The sequence below is a fragment of the Saccopteryx bilineata genome, chromosome 9, assembly GCF_036850765.1.
Source record: "Saccopteryx bilineata isolate mSacBil1 chromosome 9, mSacBil1_pri_phased_curated, whole genome shotgun sequence".
NCBI lineage: Eukaryota > Metazoa > Chordata > Mammalia > Chiroptera > Emballonuridae > Saccopteryx > Saccopteryx bilineata.
In genome coordinates, this window is record NC_089498.1 from 30,884,314 (window position 1) to 30,907,849 (window position 23,536).

The 23,536-nt window shown below is 50.3% G+C and overlaps 1 protein-coding gene across 1 annotated transcript in view; it reads left to right on the top strand.

The window, feature by feature from the left end:
* CMIP (c-Maf inducing protein) overlaps nt 1-23,536 on the top strand; it is a 256,807-nt gene that overhangs the window by 168,607 nt on the left and 64,664 nt on the right. Inside the window, exon 3 of the mRNA XM_066242475.1 lies at nt 1,412-1,462. Coding sequence (XP_066098572.1) covers nt 1,412-1,462 — 51 coding nt within the window. The remainder of the gene's footprint in view (nt 1-1,411; nt 1,463-23,536) is intronic.

Consider the following 23,536-nt stretch of genomic DNA (forward strand, 5'->3'; position numbering starts at 1 on the left):
AACTATGAACAAATCCCTATGTACACTGCAAATATCTTATTTTAAAGTAAAAAAAAAAACAAAACGGAAACAAATACAATATTTAAAATAAAGAACAAGTAAATTTAAATCAACAAACTGACCAGTATTTCAATGGGAACTATGGGCCTGCTTTTGGCTAATGAGATGGTGGTGCCCCTTCCAGAAGTGCAGTGGGGGCCTGATAAATGGCCTCAGGGGGCTGCATGCGGCCCGCGGGCCGTAGTTTGGGGACCCCTGCCATAGGTAGTTGCTTTCAGGCCCTGGCTGGTTGGCTCAGTGGTAGAGCATCAGCCTGGCATGTGGAGGTCCCAGGTTTGATTCCCAGTCAGGGCACACAGGAGAGGTACCCATCTGCTTCCCACCCCTCTCCCTCTTGTTTCTCTCTCTCTCTCTCTCTCTCTCTCTCTCTCTCTCTCTCTCTCTCTCCCCCTCCTACAACCATGGCTGACTGGATTGGAGAGAGTTGTCCCAGGGCACTGAGGATGGCTCCATGGTCTCCACCTCAGGCCCTAAAGAAGAACTTGGCTGCTAAGCAATGGAGCAACACCCCAGATGGGCTGAGCATCACCCCTCGTGGGCTTGCTGGGTGGATCCCAGTCAGGGTGCATGCGGGAATCTGTCTCTGCCTCCCCTCCTCTCATTGAATAAAAAAATGAAAAATAAAAAGATATAGCTTTCAGCATCAGCAGATCTGCTCGACCGGGGTTGAGAACAGCAGTGACACATCGGAGTCAGCAGGGCCTTCCTTAGGCCACATTTGATTGAGAGGAATCGATGATGGTGATAATAATAACAATAACAATGGCTGTGTTTTCGTTTGGCCACCTCCTCTTTAGTCCCAGCAAGGAGATGCTTGGGTTTGAATATACTTAGTTAATATGAGATGTCAGAGTCTCAGTTGTTCCTTCTGTGAAATGGACATATTGTCACCCACCTCGCAGAGCTGTTGTGAGGGCTGATGATGGAATGTGTGGATGATAACCGCCAGGTGCCTGGGCAGTGCTTGATACAAAGGAGGCACCCAGGCAGTTCCCACTATCATCGTCCCACCACCATGCCTCGTCCCCATTCATCTGTGCCCCTCCCGTGATCCTAAAGAAGTTGAGATATGTGTGCAGTTCAAGCTCCTCCAGCCACAAGTCACTCCTACCCGGCAGAGTAAGCATACATTGGCAGTGGGAACTTATACTTATTTTAGGAAAGTCGCCCTGGTTTTCACTTCTATTTTGGTTTGTACCCAAAGGGTTCAGCTAGGTGAATCCCTCTAAAGGTTGTTAGGGTCGCAGAGCCAACCCCTTTGGACAGACGGGCTGAGGCTCGTGTGCTGCCTGTGAAATGCTGCAAGTCTGTGATTGGACCTTAACGTCCCGCCCTGCTCTTTTCATTGCAGGCTGCCAACAGCTACCTGCGGGACCAGTGGTTCCATTCTCTGCAGTGGAAGGTAAGTCCTGATTTAGTTGCTCATTCCAGGTGGCTGCCTCTGTTTTGGGGGTGGCTTAACACCAGTCTGTTACCAGAGGCCTGAAGACGGAGATCTCTTACCTTGCAGGTCGCAGAGTAGCCTGTCCATCGTATAAACAGGTCACGGAGGAAGGAGCCTGTCTGTTGTATAAAGCTTCTCTTCCTGTACTCTCTGTCATTTGATACCTTTCTCTCTGTAATACCAAAGTAGTGTTCTTGTCCTGTTGGCCTTTGACTTTGCTCATAGCCTTATACTGCTGTGCCTGCTTGCAAAGGGATGTAGGCTCTCTTATTCTCAGAACAGGGGCTCACTTGTGGGCCTGGCGGCGGCAGCGGGGGGAGAAGAGAACGACGACAGGACTTCAGGGCCTTAAGATGCTGTCTTGAAAGTAACTTATAAAAGTGGCACCAGGGCCTGACCTGTGGTGGCGCAGTGGATAAAGCGTCGACCTGGAACACTGAGGTTGCCGGTTCGAAACCCTGGGCTCGCCCGGTCAAGGCACTTATGGGAGTTGATGCTTCCTGCTCTTCCCCCCCTTCTCTCTCTGTCTCTTTCTCTCCTCTCTTTAAAATGAATAAATTAAAAAAAAATTAAAAAAAAAAGTGGCACCAGGCTCAATTTACCAGAGATTTAAAAGCCCAACTGAGCTTCCATAGTCTTCCCTTCAGTTGTCTGGTTCTTTGGCATAACTTCCCAGCTCTGGTTCTGCATAAGGATGGTCCAAAGCCTTCCAGCCCGTAAGGGAAACTAGTCCTCTACTGGTCACTCTCAAGACAGGAGGAAGATTTGCTGATGAGGGTCCTCCCAGCCCTCTGGGGAGTCCACATCCTGTTCCATGACTCCGGCAGCTTCCCGTCATACCCTGCCTCCCTGTCGCTCCTGCCTTCTGATCTTTTAGTTTAGGACAAGCTGTGACAGGCCTGTGGCCTTGTGGAGCCATTAGGGCATGGCTGGAATGACGGTGCTTGTCCTGAGCTGTCATCTGTACTGTAAGCTGGAGCGCCGCGGAGGGTGAACGGCTGGCCCTGTGCAGGGTCTGAGGCCATGTGCCATTGTGGGGTGACCAAGGGAACACAGAATTCCTCTCGTGCCTCTGGAGGGGCTGTCGTCACAGCCAGGCAGAGGACGGAAATACAACCCCGGAAAATCACATTCCTGGTCCCAGAGAGAGCCAGATCTTCGTTCCCCTGACAGCTGCAGGTCCTCTTGCCTTGTCGCCTGTTGGGCCGTCTCAGGGGTTGAGCATGAGTCTCCAAGTTGAGGCTGCTAAGGGGAAAGACTGGCATTTATTGAATACCAACTGTGTGCCAGGAACTTGCATCTAGGCCCACTGTGTGCATTTCACCCTTGCCTCAGCCTTACTAGGTTATCACTGCTCCCCTTTTATGTACGGCCAAGGTGAGGCTAGACCAGAGTCCAACTCCCATAGTTAGTCAAGACCTGAGGCAGGGTGCAAACCTCCATTTTTTCCATGACTGTAGGTGTCTGAGTGGAGGTGGAAAGCACTGGGTGGCAGCTAAAAAGGCAAGGTGGCACATGTTTGCTCACAGAGTCAGCAGGTACTGTTGTGAGCTTGATTTCCTACGGCCTGGCCCTCTGTGTGTCCCAGGACTATGGGGCTACCTGGGAGTTAAATGCATCAGGCAAGAGGGAGGGAAAATGACAGGGATGGTGGTGGTCAGCCGGCCTCTCTCTCTCCGCTGTTCTCCATGCGTGTTTTCCATGTGAGCCCTCAGTAAGTGGTGGCCTTGCTTCTTAGCTCAGGACAGGGCAGAAACACTCAGAGACATACAGCCTACCTGACAGGTTGGGAAAATGCCTCATTGAGAAGGTGGCCGAGATCAAGGTCTAGGGAGAGGCTGTCTTTAGTGGTATTCCACAAAGCTCTGCTTTGACCTTGCCCTGGTCAACATTTTTTTTCAACAGTGATTTATGTCAACACCTAAAAGGCAGTGTTTGTGAATTTGTGAATATTATGCAGCTACAGGGATGACTAAAGTGGTGGTCATAGAAATCGGAATTTCAGGAGATTGATAAACTAGAAAGTGACAAGCTTGAAACACACACATTCACACCTCAGGGAGTGCATGTGGGGTTCAGATAATTGGTTGAACGCGTACTGAATTTGGGATCCCTGGACTTCCATCCGTTCTTATGAAAACTTGAATGTCTGCACCCAATTTTGGAAGTGTTTGGTTTGTTTGTGGTTGTTAAATTTAATCAGATAAATTAAAAAGAAAAGAAAGCAAGCATCCAGGAAACCCAAGCCAAAGTGTCAAGGAACCAGTGAGCATCTGGCAGTGTGAGTCTCTTTGGCCACATGATAGTGGATGATGGCTTTTGTTCTCACTGTATACGCCTTTGGGTGTGTCTTAGGCATTTGTGAGATATTGCTGTTCCCCTTTGTAGTTGCCCCAGTCCCCCCATTCTTTGGGCATGCTGCCACCAGGTGGCAGTGGTTTCTCAGTGCCAGCAACTGATTTCATTCCTGTGGCTTTTTGCCACCCAGTTCTGATGAGAATGAAGGAGGATGCTCTCCTTCCTTAAAATGCAAAGAAACAAGATGTTTTGGAGGCACTGCCAGCTAGTGACATGAACTTAGAGATCTGGGTTTATTTACATCTGGTTCTGTATCTTACTCGTCCTGTGGTCTGCATAGATTCTAGCAAGTGTTTATGAACTCAGACACAGTCACTGAGTACCTACAACAGGGGTCGGGAACCTTTTTGGCTGAGAGAGCCATGAATGCCACATATTTTAAAATGTAATTCCATGAGAACCATACAGTGACCCGTGTACGTTATGCAGTATCCAATAAAAATCTGGTGTTGTCGCAACCATGAACATGAGCGGTAGGAAATGAATGGATTGTAATACATGAGAATGTTTAATATTTTTAACATTATTATTATTTTTTTATTAAAGATTTGTCTGCGAGCCAGATGCAGCCATCAAAAGAGCCACATCTGGCCTGCGAGCCACAGGTTCCTGACCCCTGACCTACAATGTACGCAGCATGGCTAGGTGCTATCCTTTTTGTTGTGATTCAGCACATGAGGGAGCCAAGGCTCAGACAAGAAGAGGTCCAGTGCCCTGCCCATAGCCACCCAGCAGATTTCCTACAGATCTATGTCCGCCCAGCCTTCTGGGTAAACCAGCTGTGCCCGAGTCTGAGGTTTGAACTCTTCAGCCCAGTCAGGATGTGACCTTTTGCTCCTCTTGATACAGCTATTTATAGTCAACCACTTCGGGTGTTTTCTTTCCTCCTTTTCTATATCTTTAACTTAAAAAAAATTAATAGAACATCAAAATTGAGGATTTTAGAAAGCTACAACCTCAGGTTGAGTTTTAAAATTTTCTAAATGTGGTTTTTGTCTTTTTCTTCCCCTACACTGGTGATTTTCAACCTTTTTCATCTCATGGCACATGTAAGCTAATTACTAAAATTCTATGGCACGCCAAAAACTATTATTTTTTGTCAATCTGACAAAAAATAGGTATAATTTTGATTCATTCACACTGGATGGCAATTGTATTGGCTGTCATCTTTTTTTTTTTTCTTTTTTTTTTTAACAATCTAAGGGAAAAATCAGTGCCCCTGAGTAGTCAGTTTGCATGTTTTAAAAATTTCTGCAGCCCACTGGTTGAAAATCGCTGCCCTACACCAGTATGAATTTGCATGTTGTAGCTGCTGTTCACATAGAGAAGACATTCTTCCACTTGTAAAGAACGTTACCTCTGAAACACTGTGTCCCCATTGATTTGTTTTTTATCCAGTTGCACTGGTGTCTCTAGGGCATCCTCAACAAGCAGTGGTATTGCCCGCAGGGGCCAAGACAAGTTGTTTGGTGCTTTAAGGACCTGAAGTTATTACGGTAGTATGTGGCCCTCCAAAGTTCAGCCCTGTTCAACAGAATCTTACTTGTAAGTATTTAATATCAAAGGAAGGAGGGCATATGGATGTGGGATGTCTAAGAAGTCCCCTTAGGGGGACAGAGATGGAAGAGGTTGAGAAAGCCTGCTCTCCCGCATGCTGCGTTGTGAAGCTGGGCAGAGTAGAGCTGAAGTAGCTGACGATGTCCCTGCTGATCTCTGCTCCCGCCTGGGCCCCCATTGTTTTAAGGGCCGTGGCTGTGACTTCCAGTGTGTCCCGGTGCCACCCTACCATCACAAGCCATCTGGGTGTTTTCTTGGCGCCAGACACTGTTTTGAGCATCATCTCGTCTCAGTGTGAGGAAACTTGAGACACCTGTCCAAGGCCACTTGAAGGGGAAGTGGAGTTTGACCCACAGTGTTCCAGCCCCCAGGCCCCCCTTCCCTGCCCACCCCTCTCTGAGCCGCTCTGCTCCCCCTCTCAGCCTCCTACCTCCTGTCCCCAGAGCCCCACAGGAGGACAGCCAGATCGTATCCCCAGGCAGGAGGGAGGACGGAGTCACTGGCGGTGTGGTGGCAGCGCCACCCTCCCAGTCTCCACTGGGGCAGAGCACGCGGCCTGCAGCTGCTTGGAGCCCTGTTTGGTTTGGGTGGCTCTGCCCTTGAGGCTAGTCCCGGGGGGTATGGAAGCATAAACAGTTGTGCTGCGTTAATGAGGCCTCATTTCTGACTCAGAGATGCACCTTGGAGGCCAGGTCCTGTGGAGACAGGCCTGTCTCAGTGAACTGGGCCATGAGGGGACAGCCTGGTTTGTGTGACGAGGCCAAGAGTGTGTCCCAGGCTGTGAGGGCAGGCTGTAAGTGTACAGAGCTGTGAGAAGACAAGCCTATTTTTGTATCCAGGAGTCAAGGCAAGAGGCCCAGGTATATAAGGCTAAGAGGGGACAGGCCTGTCTGTGTACACAGGTTATGACAGCCCGGTTTGTGTGACAAGGCCAAGAGTTTGTTCTGGGCTGTGAAGGCAGGGTGTGTTTATAAAGCTGTGGGGAGATGTCCTGTCTCTGTGTCCGAGGTTTGGGGCCACAGGCCCTGGCCAGCAGCTGGGCGGAGCCCGGCAGGGCCCGGGGACAAGCCCCAGAAGCCAGGTAGTGCGCAGTGGCCAGCTCTGCGCTTCCGGTGCCTCCAGCTCTGAAAGAGCACCGCCACTTTCTGGGAGGGTGTTCTTCAGGCAGTTGCACAGAAGTCTTGAAAACAAAACTGATTTTATCCCCCAGGGCAGTGGGGTCGCTAAGAACAGCCCCATTGGCTGGGGCAGAGGAGCAGACTGTGAGACCAGAAGCTGGCCTGAGGCTGCAGGCAGAGGGATGCTCTTGGCTCTGGGAAAATCCCAGCCCAGGCTTGCATCCTCCAGGCCATCTGCCCGGGCCACACTGTCTCCTTCTCTGCAACAGGGCTTTCCAAGCCCCTGCGACAGCCACAGCGTCCAGGGCTCTGTCCCCCTCTGTATAAAGTAGGAGGGTGAAAAAGAATGTGGGATTCATGTGTGTGTTTGACCATGTTTTGAGTGCATTAGGTGTGGAGTGAGTTTATTTGGGCTTCAGAGTTCTTCTCTGTGAAATGGGAATAATACTAGTGTCTTGCTCACTGGGTCACTGAGGATGTGATGCTGCTATTTGTGAAGCATTTCTCAAGGAGCCCTGCAGGAGCCAATGCAGTGGGAGCATCATCACATGCACCTAGCAGTGTGTCTCCTGTGTCGGTGGGCGGGAGCAGCCCCTCCTCGCCCCTCCTGGGACCCCCACACGGTGTCTGTAAGAGCCGGGGATGGGGGAAAGCCTGTCCTGAGGAGGCCTTGAGCTGTGGGCCGCAGGGTGTTTCCCAGGGCTTTGAGCACTGCCGGCCTGGCGCTTCAGGCACCTTCACTCCCTTTGTCCATACGGTCTGCAAGGTCTTTGCTACCCCGTCTAATCGGTGAGGGGACCAAGGATCTAAGGGGACAAAGGATGTGACCAAGGACAGCCGGCTCCTAAGAAGATCACAGTCTGGCTTCCACATCAGGCTCTGGGTGAGCCCATCCTCTGCCCAGAGACCCCGCTGAGACACAGCAACTGTCAGGGTCCCAGTGGGCAGGTGAGCAGCCAGAGGTGCAGAGGCGAAGACCACGGGGCTGTCAGGGTCCTAGTGGGCAGGTGGGCAGCCAGAGGTGCAGAGGCAAAGACCATGGGGCTGGAAGCCTAGGTCCTCCCTCTCATCAGGCCACCCCCTCGGGAAGGCTGGACCCCTCCCCCCCATTCCCACATAGCAGGGGAGAGGCCCCAGCTGGTGCCAGGGTTCCTGGGAGCAGGCCAGAGAGACAAAAGGTCCTTGAGCTGGTGCCTTACCCCGAGGGGGAGCTTCTGGGGGAAGGGTGGGGCACTCAGTCACCCCCAACTCTGACCTTCCTCCTGCCCAGCCCCCTTTCCCCTCTTGGGCCAAGGTGTTTTCTCCAAGGGAAGAGCCACTGCTAGTCCTGCAGCTATGGCGCCTAGATGACTTTTTCTACCCAGTGGCAAACCCCTGAGTTCACGTCCCCCAGCATATGTGCCAAGTCTTCTTCCAGCCCTCCCTCAGCACAAAATAGCAGGTAGCCATCATGGCCCTTGACAGGCACTTGCTCCTATGCCAAGCAGGTGCCTTCCTGTTGAATCTTTACAACCTAACGAAGGGCCTTGTCCTGCCATTTCCCCATTTCACAGATGTGGAGACTGAGGCTGAGAGGTTAAGCCATTCACGCAAGGTTTCACTACTATTAGATGGCAGAGCTTGGGTTTGAACACGAGTTCAACTGATTGGCAGAACCTGGGATCTTAACCACTGGGAACGGCTCCCACCTGCACCCATGTGTAAGCACCCACACGCACGCACACTCCAGAGCGTCCTTTGTACCTATGAGCTTGCACTTCCTCATCACCCCCTCATGCCTTTAATTTCTTGTGCTTTACATGTTTAGGGGCCTGGGTATTTTTGTTTTGGGAGGCATTTCATGAAAGCTTTACATTTTTCTCTAAGTCTCATAGACATCACTGCAAGGATTATGTGAATCAACCTCTGACTTGGCTGATTTCCCTAACCCGCCCTGCGTGTGGCACAGCACTGTCAGACCACCTGTCCCCAGCCTGAGAAGGTCAAGCTCAGCACACACCGCTTCCACATCTGCCCCAAACATCATGAGTCACCGGAGTCCCCAGATTCCAGCATCGTGGCTCTGTGTGCCTGGACCTAGCCTGGCTTCTGACTCCTCTTGGCCCTGGGCCACCTCCGTCCTGTGGGCTCCTGGCTGGGCTCACGTGCTCTGGCCAGGATGTCCCTTTGGAGGGAAGACAGTGGCCCCTTCTACTGCTTCTACGGTGGCCTTGCCCCTTTCTGCTGCCCCCTCCTCTCTCTCTGTCTCCTGCTCTCTTTCTCTGCGTTTTACGATGATCGTGAAAACACCTCTACAGCCACATCAAGGGCCACAGCCCCTGTTCCTGCTGGTCCCCACCCGATGACTGATTTCACTGTTGCAGATGTCTTCCCAGGTCTCGTGCACCTTTGCACAGACGCTGTGGCTGGGTGCGGGCGGTCCTGCTGCTGCGACCTTGCACTGCAGCTGAAACATGTCCACGTGTGCCCAGGCCTTGCCCTTATTGGCATCTGGGCAGCTCTTGCTTTTCTCATTAGAGATGATGCTGACGTGACGATCCCAGCATCAGAGCTTTCACTCTTCAGACCACTTTCTCAGGGCAGATGTCCAGAACAGTGGTTACTGGGCAGAATTGGGGAATTTTTTGGTGGCTCTTACCACCTATTGCCAGTTTGCTTCCAAAGAGTAATTGTTGCAATGCCAGAGGGTGAGGGCTCCGGACCAAACTGCCTGGATTTCAGTCCCGGCTCCAGCACCACTACTGGCTATGTGCCCCTGGACCAGTTCTGTTCCTGTCGGGGCCTCCTTCTCCTCCTAAATGAAGTGGGGTTCATAATAAGACCAAGCCCACCAGGTTCTTATGATGATTAAATGTGTTACTAGCTGTAAAGAACTTAGCACAGCACTTGCCATGTGAGTATTGGATCAGTGTTCATTATCCTCTTCTTTGATGACTAAGGACCCCGTTTCCTTCAGTGTAGAAGGGTTCTAGGAGACAGCTCCAGAGGGCACATGCTTAGCTCCTGTGCCAGTAACCCCCAGTGAGCCCATGCAGGCACCACTATTCCATCACTGTCCTCTTTTCCCTGCGACAGAACTCTTCTCAGCATAGGCCCCTTCTTGTCCACTGGAGTTGATAGAGGGCGTGAAGGCTTGCCACCGTTCCTACTTTAGCAACCTCCTAGTCCTATGGTTAGGGGTGTCAGCTGTCCTGCCTCTGAGAAGGAAGGTAAACCAGAGAAGCAGGACCCAGGGACAGGAGGTGGCTTGATGCTCTTACTGGCCCAACCACAGGTCGGCTGCATCCAGGTTGAAAAGGCAGGAGTTCCGTCGAGATTAATTTCTGGCGCTTGGTCAAAGAGGGCTTTGCAACTGCCTAAGAGGGGATCAAGGGATTCCACCGAGCACTGTGAAAGGAGGGGCTTTCCCCACGAGGCAGGGGGCCCACTGCAGTCCAGGACTTCGGGAGGAGCCTCAGCTGGTGGTGGCACTGAGCCCTGGAGAGCAGAGGCTCTTACAGGGGCGAGTCGCGCCAGGTCCTGTCAGCACTTTTGCACAATGGGATGGACCGAGGGGAGGCCATAGGGGCCCAAACTGCCAGTCCCCTGGGAAGGCCACAGTCTTCAGTGACTCCCAGCCACAGCTCATGCCCCTCCATGTGTCATCAGGGACCCTGTAACTAATAAGGAGAGGCTTCAGGGATTGAAACTAACAAGTGGCAGAGGGCCTGCGGAGCAGGGCTCACGCTCTTGTGGGCTTTCTTGACTGTAGACAGAGAGAACAGTGATTAGGCGCCTGCTCATGCCGGGTACTATGGGGGCTCTTGTGTGTGATCTCTTGTAACCTTGTCATCGTTTGATTAGACTCATTTTGAAGGAGGAGCTAAGAGGGCAAAGGGCTTGTCCACGTTGCGGAGCTAGAAACAGGCAAAGCTGGGGTTTGAACCCAGGGTAGTCTGGCTCTGAACCCAGTCTCCTTCTGCTGGCAGGAGGTAGCACCCCCATGGCCCTGGAGAGGGTGGGAACATAGGCCCGGGGTCCCTTGTGTGAGTCACAAAGGCACAGACGCCTCAGGCAAGCAGCAAGCCCTTGTAGCCGTCTCAACTTTCCCCTCCCAGCACTCTCTTTCGAATAGATATGGGACATTTTGATCTGTTTTTTTTAAATAAACATCATAAAAGGATAATGTAAAGAAGAGTGCACAGATCAAAATAATACTGCTGGATGAATTTCACACCAGTCTTACAGAATAGAACCAATGTAACCAGCACCCAGATCAAGAAACAGAGCACAATGGGATGGCCCAGGCCAATTTGTTCAGTGGATAGACCACCAGCCGGGTTCAATCCCCAGTCAGGGCGCACATGAGAAGTAACTCTGTGCTTCTCTCTCCTTCCCTCTCAACTTTCTCTCCCTATTCTCCTCCCTGCAGCCAGTGGCTCGATTGGTTCAAGCGTCAGCTCCAGGTGCTGAGGATGGCTCAGTTGGTCTGAGCATCAGCCTCAGGCGCTGCGGATAGCTTGGTTGATTCAAGCATTGGCTCCAGACGGGATTGCCGGGTAGATCCTGGTTGGGGTGCATGTAGGACTCTGTCTCTTTATCCCCTCTCCTGTCACTTAAAAAAAAGAAGAAACAGAGCATGACTACCTCTAAGGAGCCCCCTCATCCTCCAGGCCCTGCACTCCCCCTCCCCAAATCCCCCACAGGAAACCATGACCCTGCCTTCCAGCAGCATAGATTCGTTTTCACATATCTGAACCTTGTATACATAGAATCACTCAGGCTGAACTCTTTTGTGCCTACCTCTTTTGGCTCAAAATTATAAGATTTATCTATGTTTATAAGATTTATCTATGCTGTTGTGTGTAGTGATAATTTATTCATTTGCCTTGCTGAGTGGTGTTCTATTGAATGAGTAAGTTATTAATTTGTTCATTCTCTTATAGATATTTCCAGGTTGGCTATTACCAATAGAACCATTATAAACATGCCTTTTGGCGAACACATGTCTACATCCTAATGAGCATAGACCCTATAAAAATTACATTTATTAAGGCTTTCTTTTAATACTGGAAAGGACAAAGAGAACTAAAAAAAAATTCTCACTGTCCATAAACCTCTGTTAACACTTTTTAAGTGTTAAGACATCGATCTGTAGTCTATGTATAATAGAATACACACATCTTAACTGCTGGATATGGTGAGTTTTGACTATTGTATTCACCTAATAACCACTACCCAAATTCCCACTGACCCAGAAAATTCCCTGATGCCTCCTTTCCGGTTGATCCCTCCTCCCTCCCCCAGATACCCTCTTTTAACATTTAAGACAAATGGAACTTATGCATGTGTGTGGTAATTCTAAGGATAGAGAGCTATACACAGCCTCCTGCTCCAAGTCCATTTTCCCCAAGGCAGTCTAGTGTCTCATGGGCTTTTCCTAAGGTTTTTATGAAGATTCCCTTTTTACCTCCACACTGTTGGGTTCCTTGCTTCTCTATCCTCTAACTACACGTGGTGGCAAGCGCCCCTTAATAGCACCTACTGACTTCCTTTCTTCCTTTTTACACTTTTGTTGTAACCCATTCATACAGGATCCAGCTGGATGGATGGGACTTTAGATATTTCAGTAAAATTGGAGTCCAGACAGGGTAACTGAGTTTCTGAGGAAAAGGACAAGCATTTGTTGAGCACCTATCATCAGTGGGCCAGAGGTAATGAGAGGCACTTTGCTGCCTTATCCTCACCCTTTGGGTCCCTCTAACCGTCCCCACTTGAAAGGTCAAGAACTTGTAGCCAGGGGGCCCAGGTGGAATGAGCTGCCCCAGGACATAGTGGAGGAGCCAGGTCAGTGCCCTGTCCCTGGGACCCCAAACCTTGCTCTGTACCCTCCTGCCCCAGCCTGGACTTCTCTAGCCCCCACCAGAAGGCCAGCCTTGGGCTTTGGGACATCCTAGACACCCCCACCTCTCCCGTGTGGTGGTCTTCCCTGAGCCTCAGGCATGGCGCATGACAGCCAGCTCTTCAAACAGCCAAGAAAGAAGTGCATTGTGGGTAGTGGCTTTTTTTCCAGACGGGGAAGGGAGGACTAGAGCTTTCGTGTGTCTTCCCACGCATGCTTTGATGGGGGCTGATGAGTCACTGAGCCATACAAGGAAGTTTTTTCACGTAAACCATTTGCGGATGAACTTGTTTTCTGCCCTTTAAGGCAGAATTTTTTTTTCTCTCTCTCTTTAAAGAAGCCTTTAAAACATAAATATGAGGCAGTATCTTGACTAGCAAGACCTTTTGTTCTACAGAAGCCTGCAGCATGTCCCTTTTGGAGTTGGGCAGTGGGCAGTGCACCCCTGAGATGGGGGTGCTAGTCAGTATTTGAGTGGGGCCGTGGCAGGGGTCCAGCCTTGGAGTGGAAGGTGGCCTGCCCTTCTGTGTTTGTCCTGAGACTCCTGCCTGCCTGTTGGCTCAGAGACAGGGCCAAACAGAGACTCGAAAAAGAGCAGTGCCTGTTGCCACAGAGGAGTTAGGACCTCACCTCACTCAGTGATGAGAAAATACCCAGTGGGGCAGCCAGCTCAACTCCCTGGGTGGAGAGGTGTTTGAGAGAGAGGTCAGTTAACTGGGAGACAAGGCCGAACTGCCATAGTCTTTTCTGGGGGACCCTGGTGCCTTCTAATTGACAGTTTTGCAGAAAGCCTTGAATTGGACAGAGAGCCCTTTTTGGAGGGACCTGAAACTACCCCTGACCTAGCCTCCTGACTATGGTGGCAGCAAGCCAATGCGGTCTGTCACTGGATGCGGCTGGGCCAGGCAGGTATCTGGGAAAAAGACACTTTGGCAGAATGGACTGAATCTTACCGCTGGGCTGGAGTAGACTTCCTGGAGCGAGTGCATGGATCCCAGAAAGCTCACCTGGGAGATCGGGGGCAATTCAACACTGGCCGAAGATGGTGGACATGAGCTGCCCATTGGCGTGTGTTGGCTCTTGATGCCTTTGTCAATGTCTGCATTAAACTTTCCATCCAGGAAGGTCCTCATCCCCCCCCAGGCCTCCCTACCACCATGGACCAAGGGGTTTTGAACCAATCGCTTAGTGCTTCCCAAATTTGGGTTCCCATAGCAGCAGCATCTGCATGGCTTGGGAAACTACTAGAAACACAGATCTTTGTCTGATAAACTTGAAGGTGGGGAAGGAAAGTGCAGCAAGTTGTGTTTTCCAGGCCCTCCAGGTGATTCTGATGCACACTGCAGGTGAAGAACCATTGGAATGGTTTGAAGAAAGAGCAGTAGACACTTATTGACTCCTACTGTTTCTCATCCATGTTCTCTTATTTAGGTCATACAGTGTCCCTGAGAGGTGGGGATTGTATCCCCATTTTTCAGATGAGGAAACCGACTCTTAGATTAAACAATTTTCCCATGTGTCTGAACCGGAATTCAGACCCAGGGCTGAGCCTCCTTCTGTGTAGGTCCTGTTGCTGCGTCCCTCTCGACCTGAGAGCAGGCATAAATGGCTGCCTGCACCTGTAGCTTTTGCATTACTCTGCCAGCATCTCCATTTGTGCAGAGAACTTAGATTTCACCACAGTGAACACCCTTCTGTCCTGCTCCCAGGCTCTACCTTGGACTTCCCCTGGGCAAGCAGAGTTCTCAGTGTGCCTGAGGGGCCTTTCTCAGCTGGGGGGGCGGGGAGAGGAGCAGCCCCCTTGTAAATTCTGCCTCTCCACAAGACCCCACCCTGAAGGCCCTGAGGGTACACCTTACCCTCGTTTCCAGAGCACCATCACTACCCGCCTAGCTACACACGGGGATCAACCGTGAATTAATTTATCAGGGAGCTGGCTCCTCTTCCAGGATGTCCATAAATTAAGGTCCATTGTAGAAGGAGCTGTGGCCACAGCCTGACAAGGCATGGAGCTTCCCCAACAAAGAGGTGAACAGACCAGATGGATGTCCTTTGAAGTACTGGAAGCACTAGATAAAGTTCTTAGTCAGACAGCAGAGGCCCCTGCTGAGATGCACCGCTCCTTATTTGGGATGGCGGTTTCCCTTTATCTGGCCCAGAAGACACAGCCCTGTGCTGGTCTCTGTTTTTTAGGAGAGCGAAAGTCGCAGGGGCCCGCCCCTCCCACACGGCCGAGAAAGAGCAGCCTCCGGTACGGTATTGGCATTTTAAAAATTTATTTGGTGGGTTGTTATTACTTGGGAGGTGGTTCTTCAGAAAATGGCATTCCTATTAATGATTAATGAGAGGTCTCCATTGCAGTCTTTAGTATTAGCTTCAGGTTCTGCACTGGGCTCCTGGCCCCAGTAAAGTCATTGGAAAATAATAGGGTCTTCTTAAACAGACTGTTTCAAGGTGGAGTCTCACCCATGCCTTGGGTGTGGAGTGACTGTGTGTGGCCTTTATAACCAAGGCGAGGCAGGACAAGTCTCTAGATATTTCAAAGACTGGGGAGGACTGGTGGGCTGTGTTCTTGGGGACCCCAGAGGTATGCACTGGACCAAGGGGGCTAACTCAGGGCAGACAGGGGGCCCCTGAGGAAAAGCCTGGCCAGGACGGGAGCACCGGGTCACTGAGAAGGGATGGTCACAGTGTCCTAAAGGCAGCTGCCAGAAAGACCTTAGAGACAGTTCGCACAGAAGGCTGAGAGCTAGCGGGAGGACATCCGTTTGCTTCGTTTCTGTTTTCTAAGTGAATACGCTCCCATTGCCCAGTGGTGTTTCAGGTGGTTTGCAGAAACACACAGCGTGGAGAAATCAACACGATTTGATACAGAGCTCTTCTACCAGGTGTGAGAGGGAATAAGCAGGATGCAGGGACCTGAGTATAATGTGATGCCCGTTTTGTAAAACAAGATAAGGAGCCAAGCAACAAAAACTGAGGACAAAATAAATCTCTCTGTACATTGGTGTTTGATTATATTTGGCTGCAGAGAAAGACTTGACCTGAAAGACACCAGGGGTCAGCTAACTACCCAGCCCTCCGCCTGATTTTCTAAATGAGGGGTTTTATGAGGACACAGTCCCACCCACTCATGTCAGAACTACCGTGTGGTCGGAAAAACCCGGAATATTTGTTATCTAGCCCTGCAGAGAAAATGTTTGTGAAACCCTAATATATGTCGTGGTGTTAACATGGATTCAGGGGTGCATTTCAAAAAGCCAGTATGTATGAGATGAGCTGAATGTAGGTGCACTTTTATACTGGTGTGTGCGTGTGTGCGTGTGCGTGTGCGGCGTGCACAGAAAGAATCCATGCAGTGATGGTCACCTACATACAGGTATGCAGGCGTGAGCCCTCATGACAGAGTTCTTAGGCCCTTTGCTCTCTTCCCTAACACTGTTCTGTACGATTCTTACTTACCATTAAGCATGTATTATTTCAAAAATCAGTTAATCTACTAGAACACGGAGAAGCCAGATATAATAACATCTCAGCTACCCTCCAGCTCTTTCTAAGAAGGTGGGATTCTGACCAATTTGATAATTCTGTGGAAGGGACAGAAATTGATCCCAATTTATTTCTTTTTAATTAAATTCATAATACATGGATATGGCTGCCTGCAACAATTTGAAACGTTTTCTAGGAAGAGCCAAGGCTCGTCCTTGCCCCACCCTCGGCCCCTCCAGCTACTTCCCTCTCCCAGGAAGACAGTTGTCGCCAGCCTGGCACGTGTCCTGGCCCCTCTCGCCCTGTGTGTTAGAGCCATACATGAGCAGCCCTGCATGTAAACACGTATGCACACTTATGCATGTGTGTGGCTTTGCTTCTGTGCCTGGTGGGGATGGAGTCCACCGCAGATCCGGGAGCCTCCTTCGCTCCTGTCATTGCTCTCAGGGTCACACTGTGCACCTGGGCCAGTTTATGTCAGCATTTCACTGCTGACGTGCAGGTCGGGGGCCTCTAGTCACCCCACTGTTTCTCAGAGCTTAACTATCTTAACCAATGTCCTACTGAACTCAATAGCTACTATTTATTGATCACCTACAAAGGACAGGGTAATCAATATGAAACATCACATTTTAACCTTATCAGTAGCCACAAGATCCAGATACTACTGTTAGCCCATTTACGGATGAGGAAACTGAAAGTCAGAGAGGTGATATCATTTGGATAAGGCTGCATAGCTTATAAATAGCAAAACAGATTCAAACGCAGGTGTGCCCCACTCTCACACATACCTCAGAGCCCAGAGGGGCCCTGCCTAAGCCTTTGTTCCCAGGAGTTGACAGGCTGGTGGACGAGGTGAGGGAGCAGAGGGCAGTGAGGGTATAGTGTTGGGTGTGCTGTGTAGGACTGGGAGCCCCCAGCCTCCCTCGAGTGCTGTGACCAGGCTGGCAGGCACATGCAGCCCCAGTTGGGGCACTGTCGGTGATACGTCATAGCAGGGGCGGCTGGGAGAAATGGCTCCTTGGGGTTAGGGCCATGTGGAGACGAGAAGCATTTCCAGATGCTGACAGCAGGTCTGGGCTGTACCACAACTCAGGACAATGAGGTGACCCTGAGAAGGGTCCTGGTTCAGACAGGCGGCTTTGACCCAGAGCACATTACTGTCCCCCTCTGTATTGTGGTCTCCTCATGTGTACAGTGGGGGTTATACCTGCCCCCTTAGACTGGACAGCAGTGCTGACCCCTGGCTGCACCTTCCAGTCACCTGGGGATTTTAAATATACTTTATTTAATGTGGTAAAATGTACATAATACGAAATTTACCATTTTACTCATGTTTAAGTAGCATTAATTTGCACAACATTCTCATTGTTACACAACCGCTGCCACCATCACCTCCGGAATGTTTCCATCTTCCCAAACTGAAACTGTGTCCCCATTAGACACTAGCTCCCCACCTCCACCCCCAGCTCCTGGCAGCCACCATCCGACTTTCTGTCTCTTTGAATCTGATTAGTCTCATTCCCTTATATGAGTGGAATCCCACAGTATTTATCTTCTGTGACTGCCTTTTTTCATTGAGCTTACATAATGTCATCTAGGTTCATCTATGTTGTAGCATGTTTCAGGATTTCCTTTTCTTGGTTGAATAATAGTTCATTGCATGGATAGACCCCATGTGTTCATTCATTTATCCGTCTGTGGATACTTGAGTTGCTCCCACATTTTTGGCTCTTGTGAATAGTGCTGCTGTGCACATTGGTGTTTAAATATACCTGAAAATATACTGGTGCCCCCCAAAATACAGATGCCTAGGCTCTACCCCACCCCCAACACCCACCTGAAGAGATTGGCCCCGGGTCGGACTCTGTTATTGGAATGTTGTTAAGCCCCCTCAGGTGGTTTGGATGTGTACCCAGGATTGAGAGCCCTGAAGTAGTTGCTTTGGGATGAGCACCTAGCTCAGTGCCTGGCCACAGGAAGCTGTAGGTTGTCAGCTGGTGTTGACAGGGGTTGCTGTTGGCTGATGTGTCACCCTCATAAAAGGAAAGGGAGTTGTGTTCTCTGAGCTGGTCTCCCTCATGACCTCAAGGCAGCCTGTGTTGACATCCTTCTCCTGGGAGGTCCCCCTGTGTCTTCCCTGGGTGACCAGGTGGCTCCTCCCAACATCGCTGATGGTGCAGGTGCCCCTGCCCAGCCTTTCCTATGGCAGCGAAGGACCAGGGACCTGTGACTCTGGCTAAAGCATGGTGAGTGGACACTAGTACTTCTGCCCACCATGGGAGCAGGAAGGAGATGGTGGGGTGAGGTTCTGGTCTTTCCCAGGAAGATAAACCCAACAAACTCCAAACTGAGGATAAGCTGGGTGGGAGAGGCCGCTGAGAACAGGGGCACCTATGTATAATGCCCTCACCCACAGTCCCGGGGGACCCCAGCTGCCACTTTCACAAGGTGATAGGTTGGAAGGGTCAGCTTGAATGGCTGAAGCAGAGCAGGGCAGTGATTAGGAGCCAAGTGGCCTGGGTTCCTTCCTTCCTTTCCGGCTCACCAAGCTGTATGAGGTTTCTGGGGCTGCTGTGACAAAGCACACAGACTAGGTGGCTTAGAACAACAGAAACTTGGCCTGACCTGTGATGGTGCAGTGGATAAAGTGTCAACCTGGAATGCTGAGGTTGCCAGTTCGAAGCCCTGGGCTTGCCTGGTCAAGGCACAGATGGCAACCAACCAATGAACAACTAAAGTGAAGCACCTAAAAGTTGATACTTCTTGCTCCACCCCCACACCTGGTTCTCTTCTGTGCCTCTCCCAGCTCTTGGTGGCTGCTGCAAATCTTGGCATTCCTTGGCTTGCAGCTGCATCAGTCCAGCCTCCTCCTGTCTTCCCATGGCCTCTGTCCTCGTCTATGTGTGTATCTTTACATGGCCTTTTTATTAGATACCAGGGCTTAGATTTAGGACCCACCCTAATTCAACATGACCTCATCTCAACTTGATGGTATCTGCAGAGAACCGTTTCCAAATATGGTCACATTCGCAGATACTTGATGTTAGGACTTGGACATATCATTTTGGGGGACATAATTCAACCCACGACCTCAAGCAAGTTATGAATCCCTTGGTGCCTCATTCTGTGTATTAGACAAGATTGGTCATGTTCATGGTGGTAAGGCAGTAGGTACCTGTTCTGTGTATCACGGGGAGCACTCCCTACTGCCTTGCAGGGAGTAGCAAATGAGGCATGCGATGGGTTAGGGTTCAAGAGCATTATTCTTATCTGGAGTCAACTTAAGAGTGCAGACTCCTGGGCCTCGCCCTGACTCCGAGTTGAAATCTGCCTTTTAACAAGCCCCTCTCCCCCAGTGGTCCCTGCACACAGGAGCGTTTGAGGAGCACTGGGATGGGGGGTTAAGGATTTGGTGCAGTGTCTGGCACAGTGGAAGCACTTCATACAGGTTAGTCATTATTTCTGATTTTTACTCTCCCTTTTATAAACAGTGAAAGCACTTTCCATGGACCCTAAGTGGTTCCGATCACACACAAAACAGTAAAGAAACAGATAAGGAACCTGGAGCTCAGTGAGAAAAACAGGCATATACAATTTTTTTAAAAGTAGTCAAACAGTTGTGTGTGGTGATTGGATTTTGCTAAGGGTGCAGCAGGGCCTGAGTTGCCAGGTAAGATGTGGTAACCAGCTGGGAGACTGGCACCAAGGCCAGTTCATCTCACCAGCCAGTTGCATGGTTGCCCGGGCAACCAGCTGTGTTCCAGAGATTATGAGCAGGACACTGTGCCCGAGTTCCTGCTGTTACCTTGGAAGCAGTGATGACTGCAGGGAGACCGCCTCCAGTGGGCACTTGGGGGCTGAGTGCCCAGGCACTCTTGTCTGTTTCAAACAAATTGCCTGTCTCCCCAGGACCCGGCTCTCCAGTCACATCTCTGCTGGACGTGCAGTTGCAGCCAGTCTGAAACTGTCTCTGTGCAGCCAGGGAGATGAAGCTCAACTCTCCAATTTAAAGGACTTCCTGTTCGTCTCAGCAGGAGGCAGCAGTGTGGAGCTGGGCATGGAAGCAGTCAGCTGTGCCTCTCCGTGTGGCATGGTAGTTGGGCGTTCAAGATCCAAAGTTAGATCTGGGTCCCTATTCCAGCTCTGCCTTTTATTTGCTACTGACTTAAACTCTCTGAGCCTCAGTTTTCTTGTCTGTAAAATGGTGCTAATATATCACTCACCTTGTTGAGTGATTGTGAAGGAAAGAAAATCATTTGATACAAAATGCTTGTTATGTATCTGGGGCCTGGTGAATGGCAAACTCTCCAAAAGTGTTAACAATTATGGTTTTGTGTCGCTTGTCACAACCCATTATGTTTGTTCCTGGAACACAGTAAGCACTAGATGAGTGGTAGTCAGTATTGGCTGTAATCGGTGGCTTTCTTCGAGCCAACTGAGCCGTGCCTGACGCTCCAGCTGACAGGGCTGGGCTCTGTCTCCTTTTGTGTTGCTTTCTCCACTTCGTCTCCTCCATGGAGCCAATGCCCGGAGCAGGTGTCCCTCCATTTATCTTGAAAGCCCTGAGTCCCAGGAGGGTAATCATTGCTTAGCCCATCTGTCAGTTGGTTAGGCCAGCAGGTAACTGTTGAGTAATCATATTGACTAAATTAGGGGCTCTATACGGAGGCCACAAGGTAAGCTGAGAGGCCATGGGCTGGTGTGAGGTTGATGATCAAGACCTGAGGGCCAAATGGGCAGTTTGGGGGGGGATGCATGCGGGCCACTCACAGGCCTCGGTTGTATCTGAAGGCAAAGTGATGATCTTTGATGCTAAAAGTACTCTAGGGGAAGCTGTTTGGGAGGACTAAAGAGAAGGCCCAAAATGTCCCCCTACCCAAGTGTCGGGTCCCCAGAAGCACACTGGCTTGGCAGGGATTATGAGTTACCTGGCAACATCAGCACCCACAATCCCAGAGAGCCTTGAAGGTGTGAGCAGGTCAGCAGCCCCTGTCTAGGAATAAGGGAAGCCAGAGAAGTCACTCAACCAGTCGTTCTCCCTGGCTGTGCAATGGACATTTGAGACAGCTGCCTGTAAACCTGGAGGGAAAGATGGAGGGGCTGGGCAGGTGGACAGGGGGCTGCTCACAGACTGTGACTGACAAATAAGCACTGCCTGAGTGATGGGAAGAGGCATTGAGCACATTGCTGGTCCTCTGGGGCAGGTGACAGGGGACTCCAACACTTTGGGACAGCACCTAAACAGGCATCCCCAAACTACTGCCCGCGGGCCGCATGTGGCCACCTGAAACCATTTATACAGCTCCCGCCGCACTTCCGGAAAGGGGCACCTCTTTCACTGGTGGTCAGTGAGAGGAGCACTGTATGTGGCGGCCCCCCAACGGTCTGAGGGACAGTGAACTGGCCCCCTGTGTAAAAAGTTTGGGGACCCCTGACCTAATAGAATGTCTTGCAGTGATGAAAATATTCTCTATCTGCACCATTCGGTGTGGCAGCTACTAGCCACACGTGGCTATTGAGCAGCTGAAATGTGGCTAGTAAGACTGAGGCACTGATTATTTAGTTGTAGTTCATTTTAATTAAGTTAAATCCACGTGGGGCTGGTGGCTCTCATGCTGGCGACACAGCTCTGGGATCTCACTGGAAAGAAATTCAGCCAGCCAGCCCAGTTCTTCCCCGGCTCATTCTTCTGAGCGGCTCCAGGAGCGCTCGTGCAGCCTTCCCGTTAACGACAGGTGGTGGGAGCATGCGTGCTGTGTGAGCCTGAGCCCCGGAGGCTACGGGCAAGCAGCGGAGCAGCAGCCCTACCGTTGGGAGTCATGCTTCCATCACATTCTGAGTCACGCCTTCCCCGGCGAGGGACACAGTCCCAGTGACAGCTCGTCTCCTGTGGAGGAACCAAAAGGCTCTGCTTTCCCAGGCTGGAGAACCCTGGCGGGCATTTGTGGTTGCCTTTGCTGTGGAGCAGTTGCCGGAGAGATGGACGATGTTGCCGGTAACGTCCCCTCCCTGACAGGCTTAGGGTGAGAACTGCAATAGAGTGACTCTTCCTCCTGGGAGGCAGCAGGCTCTCCCGCTGGCTTAGTTGGTTAAGGAGCTGGTAGAGCTTAGTCACAGATGCCATGAGCCTTCCTAAGTCCTGCCTGCTTTGGACCATTTATTCCCAGGACTTGGTAGGTGGTGAGAATGAGAGCTGCTGTTTAGCCAGACTTGGTGCTTCATATATATTATTTCATTGACTAGCCATGGCAAGCTTTTGACGCTAGTTATTTCCATCCCATATTGCAGATGAGGAAAGTAGAGTGCGAATAATAGACGAGTTACCTGAGCACCAGCCTGTTTTGCTTACCTTACTACTTTAATGCAGTGTTTGGCTCATTATAGTAGATGGTTCCCAGTAATTTTTGTTGTTTGATTGGTTGGACAGATGGAGGGATGGGTGATGCATGCGTGGATGATGGATGAATAGATGGATGTGTGGGTGCCTAGATACGTAGGTGAGCAGATGGATCTATGGATGAGTGGATTGGTGGGGGGATAAGTGAATGGGTGGGTGGGTGGATGGATGGATGGATGGATGGATGGATGAAGTAAAGCTTAGAATTGCTGATGACAAAACTTGCATGCTTAACCACTAAGCCTTACTGCCTCTATCTTTGATGTTCTCCTCTGCCTGTTTAGGTTGAGATTTTCTTTATACACCTTAATTGAGGTATAATTTACATATAACAAAATTCATCTACTCTAAGTGTATGACTCAGTGAATTTTTTAGTAAATTTGCAGAGTCGTGCTACTATCACTACACTCCGGTTTTAGAACATTTCCGTCATCCTCAGAGGTGCCCTCAAGTCTGCTTGCAGGCTCATCTCCGTCGCCATCCGCCCTCCCCAGGCAATGACTGCTCCACTCTCTGTCTCGGTAAATTTGCCTTTTCAGACATTTCATACAAAGGGAATCATACAGTATGTCTTTGGCATCTGGTTCTTTCACTTGAGCACAATATGTGCGAGCTTCATCCATATTGTAGCATGTATGAGTAGTTCCATCCTTTTTACTACCAAGTGCTGTCCCATTTTCTGGCTTACCCATTCACCAGTTGATAGATATGTGGGTCATTTCCAGTTTGGGGCTGTTGTGACTACTGCTGCCGTGGACACTCGTGTACACGTGTTTTCATTTCTCCTGGGTAGATTTCTAGGAACAGAATTGCTAGATCAAATGATAAATTTATGTTCAACATTTTAAGCAACTGTCAAACTCATTTCACATGAGGCTGTACTGACTTACAATGCCATCAGCACTGCACAATGATCCCGGTTTCTCCACATCCTCACCAGCACTTGGTATCATCTGTCTTTTTGGTTACAGCCAGCCTGGTGGGTGTGAAGTGGTGTCTCATTATGGTTTGAACCTAGGTGTCCCTCATGGCTTATAATGTTGAACAGCATTATGCGTTTACCGCTAGGCTGAGGTTTGACCTTTTCAACTGGGTTGACGAACTTTTTCTCTAAAGGGCCATATAGTAAATACTTTGGGCTTTGTGGGCCACATTCGATTTCTGTCGCACATCCCCCCCCCCCCCCCGCAGTCCTTAAAAAATTTAAGACCATCTTGTCTTTCTTGCA